Source organism: Leptinotarsa decemlineata, unplaced genomic scaffold (genome assembly GCF_025532065.1).
Source record: "Leptinotarsa decemlineata unplaced genomic scaffold, Ldec_3_MD MMD2_tig00000010_RagTag_RagTag, whole genome shotgun sequence".
Classification (NCBI taxonomy): Eukaryota; Metazoa; Arthropoda; class Insecta; order Coleoptera; family Chrysomelidae; genus Leptinotarsa; species Leptinotarsa decemlineata.
The window spans coordinates 7,583,222-7,596,680 of NW_027412538.1; the positions used below are offsets into that span (position 1 = coordinate 7,583,222).

General features: G+C 36.1%; 2 protein-coding genes across 3 annotated transcripts in view; one reads left to right on the plus strand and one right to left on the minus strand.

The window, feature by feature from the left end:
* Nucleotides 1-13,459, minus strand: part of rho-5 (rhomboid-5) — a 54,605-nt gene that overhangs the window by 24,254 nt on the left and 16,892 nt on the right. For both annotated transcript variants that reach the window (XM_074171326.1, XM_074171327.1), the window contains exon 4: nucleotides 6,328-7,941. In XM_074171326.1, coding sequence (XP_074027427.1) covers nucleotides 6,328-7,941 — 1,614 coding nt within the window. The remainder of the gene's footprint in view (nucleotides 1-6,327; nucleotides 7,942-13,459) is intronic.
* The window catches only part of LOC111510368 (SUN domain-containing protein 2), a 68,703-nt gene that overhangs the window by 1,105 nt on the left and 54,139 nt on the right, over nucleotides 1-13,459 (plus strand). The window lies entirely within an intron of this gene.

Genomic DNA, 13,459 nt, shown 5'->3' on the forward strand with positions numbered 1-13,459 from the left:
GAAAAGTTAGACATCCCTTCGAAAAAATAATGTAACCTAAGACACTGAAAATTACCCAATAAAAGTTAAATATTTGGCATGAGCTGCGAGACAAATTGCTAGTTTGAAATATTTTACATTCGCCTTCACTTCCGGATATACGCGACGTTGGCGGAAACTTTTTTATTTTAAATGTATATTTGGTTATTTGTTTCATTCCTCTGTCACTTCGGATGTTAACCTAGAATATTCTATATCGGTGTGAAGTTAGTAGCCTTTTTCAGCGTCCGTTTTTATCTAGAAGAAAAAACGTGAGTGGCGTCGGAAATCAATAAAACATTATTTTTCTGCAGGAATTCATATGCAGTGCAATGGTAAATGGGTTATATATTTGAACGAAAATTTCCAAAATTCCGTCTATGTCCTTTAAAATCTTAAGTCAAGTTCATATTCAGTATAGACATTTGGAATAGACCGAAAAACAATATACCTAAAGATGAATCATTTGGGGGGCATGTAAGGGGTAGTTTATATTCGAACGAAATTTTAGAAAAACTACCTTTTAGACAAATCCCAAATGAATGTTCTCTAGGTATATTGTTCGTTGGTCTATTAGAAGAATCCATACCGAATATAATCCTGACCAAACATTTTTGAGGATAAAATTTTGTGCGTATAAACCAGCCCTTAGGCGGTTCCCAAACGAATCAACTCTTGATATATCGTCCTTCAGTGTATTGGAATTGTCCGTACCAAATATGAAAACGCCTCAACATTTCAAGGATATAGGTTAGGTTAGTTTGTATGGCGAGTGGTCTTTCAGGTTATTAGAGTACGGCTCTGCCGAACTTGAAATACAGCCGCATGGGTTCCTAGGCACGTTGATATCTCTGTCCTGAGTCTGCGACTGAAAACACCTGCACCGGAACCGGAAGGTGTTTTTGATTCATCTGTGAACCAATAACTATCTGCCCTTAATATTTCCTCCTTTCGGAGAATCCAGTCCTCTCCACTCGGGAACAGTACTTTATAAAGCAGTTCGTAGTTGACAGTTGGAGGCATAAAGTCAAAGGTCATTTCCAGAATGATGTGACTTCCAGTGTCAACCAACAGTATATTGCACGTCTATATAGCCTCTCCCTCCAGAAAAACGTGTCGAGGAGGTAGATCTAGAAGGATCTCCTTGGTCGTTGCCGGTGTGGTACTGATGGCACCACTGATCGCCAGACAGTTTTATCTTCCTCTTGAAGATGATCACTTGGTGATCGAAACACGTGTCGAGGTGTTAAAAATAACGATTTGGTGTTGAGAAAAAAAACTCCAGTAATACTCATTCATTATATATGAATTCAGGAAGAAAAATAATTTTTCATTCATTTTCGACGCCACTCTTGTTTTGGCTGCTAACTTCATAAACTTAATTTTATTTCAGTTCATGACCAAGTAGAAAATGTTGAGAGGAATATTGTTTTTCTTACAGGCAAGAGTCTGTTTACGAATTTTTTTCTGCTTAGGTGGGGTGTGCATTTTTCAATTTGTTATTTGACATTCCAGGTTTTTTTCTCCGCATAATTCATTAATGATTTCAAAATACTAGGGCGACCATGTGTAGTAATAAACATAAACACACCTTTATATAATTTTTTTTTTAATTTGACTAAATACAGTCCACTGTAGTCCACTGTTACAGTAATTAACTACATCAGACCTATTTAGCGAATTGAAATTAACATAAATCTTTCTTTTTGATTTGAAAAGTTATTGAGCTTATATTATCGTTTCCTTTGTCTAAAAATAATCTCAATATGTAGATATTCCCTGAACACCAAGACTCAACTGATCAAAATGCGTGCAACTTAAAAATTTAGAAAGTTTCGCTTTAGGGCAAATGCGTTCCTGTATAATTATTCTCTCTCGACTTATGATCTCGGGATTTCATCAAATGATTACGCACTTGAGTCATGTGTTAGCAAAATTTTGAAAATGATAGATTTGCACACATTTCAATTGATTAAAGTTAGTGCACTATGGATATAATACCAGAATAATTTTCTTAAGAATCGGACATGTTTTGATAACCATAACCTAGCTTATGAGACATCTCTAGATTATAAATTCCGATAAACAACTCACAGAGGCTCCAAGGAAACTTTTTCTTCTTCGTCGCTCATATTTCTTCACACATATCAATTATTCACTACTGTACTCATAGTGTAAAAATATTAACAACACAATAAAAATGTAACAATAGTGGTAGATAAGAAATGAAGTCACATTTTCATTCGCTTCATCATGTTTGAAGTGAGATACAAACGAGAGAGAAACGAGAAAAACAGCTAACTTACCTGATAGTCTGCGACAGAATAATATGTACCTATAATCCTAATATGAAAGAATAATTGTACAATTTATCCATTGGCGTAACGTTGATGAAACCCGCAGGTTAACTTTTAAATGAAAATTGAGAATTGAAATTTTCTGTTTTTCACCACTTTTATTTGCAACTAACGTTACTGCAGTTTCGTCCTATAAGGACATTTTGAAACTTGTACATTGAACTAAGAATGATTGATTACATTATCCCTTATATATTCAACTTTTAAATGTTTTCAAGTGAACTTACGATTTTGGCAAATGATGATATTCAATAACAAAGTTCATTTATGAGGAAATATGGAAAATAAACTTTAATAATGAAATTATTTTCGGAGAAGTTCGACATTCAATTCATAATGTCGAAATATAATAATATGAAAGTGGAAATATCTTATATTATGATACAACGATATATAATCTCTTACTACAGAAACATCTCTTTTTTGTAGATGTCAACCTTTTTAAAAATGTCTACTCCCAATTCCTGGTATAGATATTACACTGGTATAGGCACCATAAGAGTATATTTCTTCAACCACATATGGTTTTATACAATAGCTTTGCAGACAACAATGTCATAATTTTATGAATCAAAAAAAGATAAAAAATTGGTTTAAATAATAATTTGTTAACTCTAAATTTTGAAAAATCATATTAACTTGCTTTCATTTCTTATCGAAATCATCTACCTAATCTTGGCCCTATCAAAGTAACTAATTTAGAAATTAAAGAAATATACCATATCAAATATTTAGATAAGTATAATTTGAAATGGAATTATTTGAAATGGAATTATAATTTAAAAAAAAATTATGTCCTTTATTATGAAAATTCCAGTTTTTACAAAACAATTCAGGCTAAAAATTCATAGCGATGATTTATTTTTATTTAGTCCAATGTCAATTGAACTGTGGTATATTATAATGAGAAGCAGTTAAATTCATTTAAAAAAGAAAATAAATATTTCGAAACATTCATCTCTCCCAATTACCTAAACCGTAACTGGTAAATGCCTGGCGGAAAACCACTACCTACTTATCCGGCTGATACCACGATGGATATTGAATTATATCCAACAGACATTTATGCAAGATACCTCACAGAGATTAGTCTCGCAGATGTTTTTCGTTCATCCAACAGCAGGACCACGGTGAATTCATTCGAGTAAATCACCTACATACTGGTTTCGAAGTTTTACCTCTCATCAGTGCAGGAAAGGTTCGACCCAAACAACAGTGTGCTTCGGACTCGATTAGTTTCAACGTGGCTCCACTGCATATAAAACTTTGTCTAAGAGAAATAGTATTACCAAGTAACAGCTCCATTTCCGGTCTGTAGGTGATCTACTCGGGTGATTTCAGCATATTCCTGCTGCTGGAGAAACATCTGCGAGACTAACCTCCGTGAGGTATCTATCGGATATAATTCAATATCCAGCGTGTTATTAGCCAGGGAAGTACTTGTTTTTCGGAAGGCATTTACCAGAACCTACTGTGTAGTGTTGGATAACGATTGTATCAATTCCTTCATCACATCCCACTTCTTACCGATACATAAGCACGGCGATGGACCAGAAAAAAACTGCTTCAGTCTAGTTTCTCGTCACAAGGTTCTCGGAATCCTACGAGTTGATCATGAAGAGTATATTGGTGGAACAGAGATATTGCTGCTAGCAGAATAGAATGCAACACGAAGCACAGGTTATTAGATAGAGCCAATGTGTAAACTTCTGCTAACTCCATTGATACTTGAGAGAAAGAGAGAAAACAAAATTGCAAACGATCGCTTGAGGGGATATATAGTTGAATGGAAAAGTATACACTGGGAAAACAAAGATTTATGGAGAAAATTATATGAGCTTCATTCCAAACGTTTGGAAGCAGCTTGGCATATGAATATGAGTATTCAAATGGTGAAAGAGCTCCGTTTGCACATTATGAAGCAGTCACATTATGAGCCAGTCAATTAGAAACGCTAAACCATTTAGAAGAACTTGAGCATTGAAATAACTCAAGAAGCGCCGGGGCCAAATGGCATTTCTGCAAAAATAATCAAGATACTAACTGTATAAATGTGCGATTCTTGATGTGATGAACAGAGTTCTTGAGAGAAGGGAATTTCACACAGGATTTTCTTTTGGATACAGGACGAAAGACGCCTCAACATTTAAAAAATGGTGGCTAAAGAAAGATATCAACGAAAAAGGCGCCTTGGCAGAAAATTTATACATATTGTCAAATATGGAAAATAATCATGGAATAATTGAAATTCATTTAAGCGAATACATGAATTGAAAGATGTTCCAACCTCAACTGCAATATTCTAAAACAAAAACACTCAGTATTCAGAATGCCATCTTTCAATATTCCAAGTTCATATACATCAAAATTGATACGATCACAGGATATAGAAATATAAAACAATCTCCGAATACGCAAATTTTTCACAGATTACATACTGAACATTTACCTTAGTAGCTGCAATGTCTGCGTATAAATCTTCATAAATATTGAGGGACGTCAAGATCATAAAGAGAAAGTATTGAGAAATTCATTCAGTATCTATTGATCTTCAGAAAAGGTTGCAGCAATGCAGCACATCTCCTTTTCTTTGATCCTGCTGGGTGGCAGTATAATGTAAGTTTTTAATGATTTATTTTATTTTTTATTAACATTTTAGTGTAAGTTTATTCCTGAAGTATTTTCCTTATTTCGTTACAATAAATATTTAATTAAGATTTTAAATGCATTCTTTCATTTTTTGGATGAATGATGAATGGGTGAAACAGCGAATAAAATCCTCTCGTTTTTAAAACAAGCGAGTACAGAGTTACGACAATATTCTAATGTGCAGGATCAACATCACAAGCTACTGATAAAGTCATACAAATTGCTAGGAAATCCAAACAAGGTATATGCAAAACCACTCTGAATGTTAGTCGTTGATCCAGTGATCATTAGTGTTATTAGGGCTTCTTAGGGTCTGAGAGTTAATGGAATGCATTTTTTCCCGTCTATCAGTAGAATAGCTTCAGTTTTATTAGGAACCAGTTCAAGTTATTTTTGTCATCTACGAACTGATCTTTTCAATGTTCTATTTGCTTCAGCCATTAGCATAGGCTCCGTTTTTTCTGTTACCACAACGTAAATCCTCAATCCACTTTAGGAGAACTTTCAGCGAAATCGAACGCTCGAAACTGAAAACCGGCATTGGTCTGATTTTAACGGATTCGTAACATTTTCGGTTCAAGGAATGCTAATTTTTGTATCATTGGTTTAACTCTACGACGATATTTTCACACCGGAAGTATTTATTGTTCCTTGAAGCCTAAAGATATGTTGAAAATGAAATTTTCTCCAATAATTATTTCTTGCATAACTATTCTTCGCTGTACCCTCTTTGTATTATCATGGTTCTCATTCAAATTTCAAAAAAGTTTCTATGGCAATTTGCAGCACCAAAGACGTTCGGTGTATAAAAGTGTAACTTTGAGAAACGATGGTATACGCGGAATAGCTGGAGTTTTTTCTCAACACCAAACCGTTATTTTGACACCTCGACACGTGTTTCGATCACCAAGTGATCACCTTCAAGAGGGAAAAAACTCCAGTAATATTCATTACTACACCAAAGGTTCCAAACGGTGCATCACAAGTACGGGATAGCTTACAAGAATAAATATCCTTAGCTGCTTGGTCTTAGCTACATAATTATTCATGTACCATCGACCTTGAGTACAGAGCATTTTTATACACGAGGCTCACTGAAGACTTTCGAAATATAAACATTTTCAAGATCCCCAAGACCTCACTGATTATCTGATTGAATTGGCCGATGCTTGATGAAAATGCATACGCAAAGCAACACATGTCGCGTTGTTGAATTGTTATTAGAAACTATTTATTAAATCTTGATTTTAAATTTCATTCGGAGATAGTGTAAAATATTCTAGAAAATATCTTCATCACTTACCAAACAGTTACTGTCAAAGCACTTTGCGACCTTCTAGGACAACACATCTCATTGCAAACAGAACCATCTGCTGATCCAATGCTACCTCTTGGTGGTGGAGTAGCACAGACATGTCTTCCACCTGAAGCTCCAACATACTCTACTGAAGGACTTCCGCAAATACTATGGCGGCACTGTCCCTTCGATATCTTCAAATTTGGTGAAACAAAGCCTATGCACTCTTTACTTTGCTGACACTGCACGTTACCACACTGGGTACTCTTTTCTTGTTGATAACTACAATGGTACTCTTTTCCCTGATAATTTTGGCACTGAATTTCTTGAAGACTGCTATTGACACATGGTACTTCTTTCTGATGGATATCTTTACCTTGACTGGTGACCGAACTGCTTGAACTGGAGCCGGGACTTGATTTGGATAGTTGATAACCTTCTTGATACTGACAACACTTCAATCTACTGGGCGTACCCATATGTGAATACCTCATTCTTTGGTGTTGGTTAGCGGAATATGGCAACGGCAATCTATAGTGAAAGGCGAGGTCTCTTCTCATATAAGGGTCATTTGAATTGAACTGTTTGTATCCGTATGCTTGGTAAGAACCAAGATACGGCTCTTGTTGCTGGGGTACATATCTCTCAACAGGCACATGTGCGTTTGGTGGCAAATATCTTTCGCCACCACTAAATCTATTTTCATTATTTACATATTTATCGGATTGATGAGTAGGATGATTACTACCGTTTTGTTGGTATCTCTCAGAATAGTTGTGGTACCTATCCTTATATCTATGCTCATTATGATGAAACCTGTCGTTGGAGTTATTCGGTGATGCCGAATAGCCTTGATATCTTTGTGATTTATCATATCTATCAAGTTTTTTCGGAGAAGGTGCAAAAGTTTCGGTAGGTGATGGTGATAGCGGAGGAGGTGGAATGAAACGATCCGGTTGAGGTACCGTGGTTGTTGGAGATGGAAATGTGTTATTAGAAAAACAATCAGGGCTAGGTGTATTTTCAGGTGAAAGAGGAGGAGGAGGAAAGAATCTGTCATTCGCTGGAGCTGGAGAAGGCGGTTCCAAATATGACATTTGCGAAAATGATATTTTTTCCGATCGATCGATCCTGTCCTGCGTGGCAAAACGTTCAGGGCACGGTATTGCAGAAAAGCGATCTTGGTTGAATCGTTCATTAACATATTGTTCGAACCGATTCTGATACTGATCTCTTTGTTGCCTTTCCCAATCTTTTCGATCAGAGCTAACCGATCGCTCCTTGTTTTTGTACAGTTCTGCCTTGGAACCTCTTCTGTGCCTTTCTGTAGGGGTATACCGTTCGGTACAACATATACTCTGTCCAGGAACAATCCTTTCATTGGTGGTGTTGCTGGAATTTTCAGTAGCAGAGGGTTGGTACATATCAATCGGTGTATAACGGTCATTATTAACACTACTCTTCTCCTTGTCTGTTGAAAGGGTGTGATACCTATCCGTAGGCGTTGTAGTTCTAGAGTACCTATCCAACGTGGCATGGGTGTGGTACCTATCGAGACTACCAATGTTCTGAACCGGCGTATACCTCTCCGGGAATCGTTGACAGTTCGACCTCTCATATCTGTAACAAAAACGTAATTATTAAATAATAGAGTAACATGAGAAATATTTAGGAAATCCGTGTAAAAGTTAAATTGTCTAACATGATATAATACCGTCAACCGGGGTAATATCGGATGGCAGCGGTTATATCGGACGATGTGGTTGTATTTCAAATTGCGCGCGCTACAGATGTTGAGTGACAGTTCGGTTACTAAACAAAAATATCCCTAGATTAACGGATAACCTACCAGTCGTACATGTGTTTCGCGAGCGATCAGAAAATCAAGGTAAGCTCACAAAAAATTAATTATTAGAGTCACTTTTTTCGTTAAAATTGAGACAGCCAAATAGTGTCCTCTGGCGTGTGAACCCTGTGCATGATAGCTACATGGTGCAATGGGATTAATATTTGTTTTTACTCTTATAAAGACCCCCATAACCTCAAAGTTCATTTTGCGTCCTTCCTTTTTGCATAAAATCGAAATTAACTGAAAGTGTGTTTTTCAGGGGTAATATCGGATATGCCACGAAAACACCTTCATGAGCTGGGAACGCCTTATCGACGCAATTATTTCCAAGAAAGCATGGCGACACAAGGAGTTATCACTCCGTAATTGTGAAAATATTAAACAAGTGGAGAGAAGCATGCGCGAAGGATAATGGATTTTTCCAAAATGTCAATGTCTGTTATGTTTGCTGCAGCTGGAGCAAAAGTAGAAACCTCTACCCAGACTGGATAGAAGGTGGTCCCAAAAACACGCAATATAACAGAACACTAAGTGGATGGTTCGATACTCAATGTTTTGAGGACTGGTTTCTCAAAACAGCCCTTTCCTATCTGTGACGAAAGGAGAGCAAGAAGGTTCTTATTTGCAACAACCTGGCAAGCCATCTTTCCTACCGCATTATCAAAAGTTGCACAGAAAACAATATTCGGTTTATTTTTTGCCGAAGAATTCGACACACCTTTGTATGGACGTTGCAGAATTTGCACCTCTAAAATGGGTGTGGCGAGAAATTCTGACCGAATGGAAACGGACCCATAAAGGAGTTATGCCAAACTCTGTATTTCCTTCGCTGCTGAAGAAGCTTCTGGAAAAATCGAAAGATAGCATGTCAAATAATATACAGTCTGGTTTCCGAGCATCCGGCATAATCCCATTCGATCCAGAACAAGTTTTGAAAAGGATTCGGAAACAACCAGCAGGAGACACAGATGATGCAATGAGAGCGTCATTTACAGAAGTGATGAACGCGATTGTTGTTCCTTTGGATCAAACCACGACTAGACCCAAACGTAAGTCGAAGATTAGCGTCCCCGCTGGCAAATCGGTGGGTCTTGAAGACCTATGCGAAGTGAATGGTGGTACGTCAACTGTATCTACCTCTCAAGCAGATATCATTAATGAAAACGCATCAACGTCTCAACAAAATGCCAATAATGATACCACAAACTCTGCGATCCTTTTAGAAAACGATAGTGTTAACGACGTCTAAAGTGCCGGTCTAAAGTGCCGGACGATGAATCCTCGTCAGAAGCATCTAACGTTAAACTCAGTAACCTGTGATACATTACAAGAAGGCTGTTTTGCTATTGTTAATTTTTTGTACAATGAAGGGCCAACAAAGAAACGACCAAAGAATTCGTTGCGCAAATTGAAAAGATTGCAAAAAGGTATATTGATGTGAATTGCCTTAGATCCTATAAGGGTCACAAAGATTCCTATGTTTTTCCGAACGTTGAAGACAAGATCCAGATCAAACTTGAACAGGTCCACAGTGTTTTAACTGCGCCTAAAATCCATCGCGATATTTTTGTGTTTGAAGGTCTGCAGTTACAGAGTTAACGAATCAAGTAGGTATACCTACCTACTTGCGTTTTCAGAATGTTATTTTTCGTTTTTTATCTAATGTTTGAAGTTTTTCTGTTTTATTTTTTGACGTTCCTACAATATTTTGTTTTAGGAATAAAGACGTTTATGTCCATTATATCAATTTTTACTTTTATTTTTACTACATCACCCTGTATCCTGAACCCTACATGGTCAAATTTTTTTTTTATTGTCCGATAATGGTTTTTAACCAAACCTATACCGGATACCAGGATCAACGCGTTCTTTTTCAATGTAAAAATGGAATCGTTAACTTCTTATTATAGAATGCATTAGTTAGCTTTAATTTCGTATAATAAAAGAAATATAGACAGATAATTAAAAATATCGTCCGATATAACCCCGGTTGACGGTATGATTTGAAATTTCTGAACAGAACAAATAAAATTAAAAATTAAAAGATTAACTAAAAATAACAGTCATATTAAGCAATAAAGCAATACACCGTGAAATGAAATTACAATATTATGAAAAATAAGCACAAACTCTGGCCATTGAAAAAGCCGACAAGGAGCTCCGAGTCTGTTTGAGATACGTTGACACCTTCAAAGTATGGAACCACGGAAATACAGAACTAAAGCACATCAACCGCTTAAAACCTTCCATCACCTTCACGATGGAAAAGGAAATCTACAACGAATTGCCATTCTTAGACGTATTGGGGAAGAGGGCCAACACTGAGTGGGAAACATCTGTATACCGAAAACCCACTCATATGGGACATTATCTGAATCACGAATCCAACCACCATCAATCTACTGAAAGAGGAATCATCAATACTCTAGTGGGTCGTGATTTCGGGCTCTGTAATACGAAAAAAGGTCTCGAGGAGGAACTATAGGCATATTAAAAAAGATCTTCAACGGAATGGTCACTCCACAGTAATGGTGGAACGGATTTTGTCTAGAAGACAGCAAGAGCCTCACAAGGAATAGAAGCCCTCACAACCAGTGCTTGCTCTTTCCCTTCATCAGAGGATTGTCGGAAAGAATAAGAAGAATTGAGTCCAAGTACAACATCAGAACCTGATTCAGATCCGGAAACACAAGCGTAGCAGCCTTACCAAAACCAGGCCACCAAACGCGGACTGCGATTGCAAGAATTGCATTTACCACATAACCTGTGAGTGCGGTAAATCCTATATTGGTGAAACTAAGAAGCCATTGGAAGTCTGCATTGCCGAGCACAAGAAAATCACACAGCGAGGAGAAACCAGTAAATCGTGAGCATGTTTGCACTCATCAAGAAAATATCCAGTGGTCCTAAACTGAGATCATCCACAGGGAGGAACACTGGTTCAAGATGAAGTTCAAAGAAACTGCATATATGGATATATGGAAAACTGGATCAACTTGAATTCAGAAGATCTATCTATTGCAACTAACGTTTTGAAAACTTTCGAGAAAGAAACAAAACGAGGATCTTCCAATCGGAATTTGAATTCGGTAGCCAATTCAAGATATATAACTGCGTCCATCACTTTGTTCTTTATGAAGAAAAACAATCTTGATGTGGATTTTGTCATAAGGAAGCACAGGTTTTGTACAATATTCCTTTACATCCCCAATTTTGTTTAAGATAATTTGATTCTTTGTGAATTGATACTGATAAAATGATATTAAATTTGGTACCACCTGTTTATTATTACCGTCCTTTTGAAAAAACATGACAAATTTTGCACGGAGTGTCATTAAAAATGATTGTGTTTTACGCTATATTATGCTATAATTTTAATAAAAATGTGAAATTAATTTACAATGTTGAAATGGGGAATCTTGCTCAATTTGGGTTATTACAGCAAATGCAAGTTTGAACAAAATAAAGTTGACTTTAATTCATGAGTTTTTCAAATTCACTTCGAAAAGTATGCAAATTGATGTTTCAAATGTTGGGTTTTAATTTTTAAAGGGATTTGTTTCTAATTCACATATTGGCAACAGCGCCCATATCAAGTTGAAATAATGTATACGTACCTAGATATTCTACTTTAAAAAAAGAAAATTATCTTTATAAATCAACAATTAAGGCAAAATTTAAATTATAGTTCAATACCACCTCCACAAGCCACATAAACAACATTTGTTCTGTTATTTATTTATATAGAGGAAGATAGGTTAGGTGCACAAAATGAAATATGTCACAGAATGTCTCGGAACTCGGAACATAAGTAAATAGAACAGCACGCCTTGAAATATGTCATCTTTGTTTGTCGCATATAGGTTACAGATTCATTGTCCTTTATTAGCTATAACCGATGTTGCCAAATGGTGAAATAGAAACGAATCCCTTTAAATGTTGAATGCATTATTTCATTTCTCTTTTTTAAGTATTTAAATGATTTTTCAAAGAAAAAGGTTAACATGATAAGTTTAAAATGCGTTGTTTTAGAGCTCTTTTATAAAAACCGCATAAAAAAAGAGAAGGAAAAGAGCTCCTGATTGACCACAAGTAAACTTGAGTCAATAGGAATCAGTCAGTCATCACTACAAGACAATGTTGATCAATAACAATCTAAACGTAGTGAAGTAACTAGATCAATATTTATAGAAAATGGAAGTCTCTTTGAACGTATAATAGTCAACAAAAACATTGGTAGACATTTCAAACAATCGTTGAATATCCGGTGCGAACCCGGTTACAGCGATTCATTTCCGAGGATTAATTTTCTGTGCAAAGCTAGAGATTAAATATTATTCTAAAGCGGGCAAGCGTTAATCAACCACCACTGGTGGAAGAGATGCATCCTTTTCTAATATGCGACCAAACTTTACAAGGAACTAATTCCTAATTCTAACCTCGCTTATTTATATCTAAGAGGGAATACTTTTTGTTTATTTTGATTCTAATAATTAAAGACTTTTCATTTTGATTTTGGTAGTTTTTTAATTTTCTCACGTATATCCAATACACAACAAATATTTTTTCAATAATTTAGCATGGATTTGGTGCTGCTAACGAAACCAGCCGAATTTAAAACACTAATTTCATGTTAAATCTGGTATCTGAAATACATACAGAGAAAAGTAATAATATAAAATATTTGCCTTTTATGTTCTCTGATTCTGAATATCCGAAACGATTAATTTCCTTATAATAACTATACAGGGTGAATCGCCAGGAACTGCATCGATCGATTTTGGAAAAACTATAATTAGGAAAAATATGAAAATTTGACAATATACTAAAGTCAACTCGGCTCAAATACTTTTTTGGATTCTACATCAGAATCTAAATACTTTTGGTGTATATTAATGAGGGCAAACCTTATTTTTAATGGCTAATACGATTAAATCATAACAATGTGAGGTTTCCATTTGAAAAAGTCACTTAAGACGGTTTATTAAATTTCATCTATATTCTTCTTTTAGGCGGGTTGGCTATCCTTGTTCATCTTTCACTGCCTGAACTAGACTGCATGCTGTTTTTGGCGAGTGCATTGGCTTGGGATGTGGGGGTTGACCAAACCGGCCATCGGATGCCTGCCTCCACGTAGTCCCGCTGGATACGGGAACGACAGAATCACTTGTGGTTCTGTTATTCCCTAACTGAATGGCATCTCAACGATGGCTTAATCCTAAGATGTGTGTATCCGTGCAGAGAGGATGAATGACACTGAGCCTATCAGCTATCTCTACGGAACCTTCG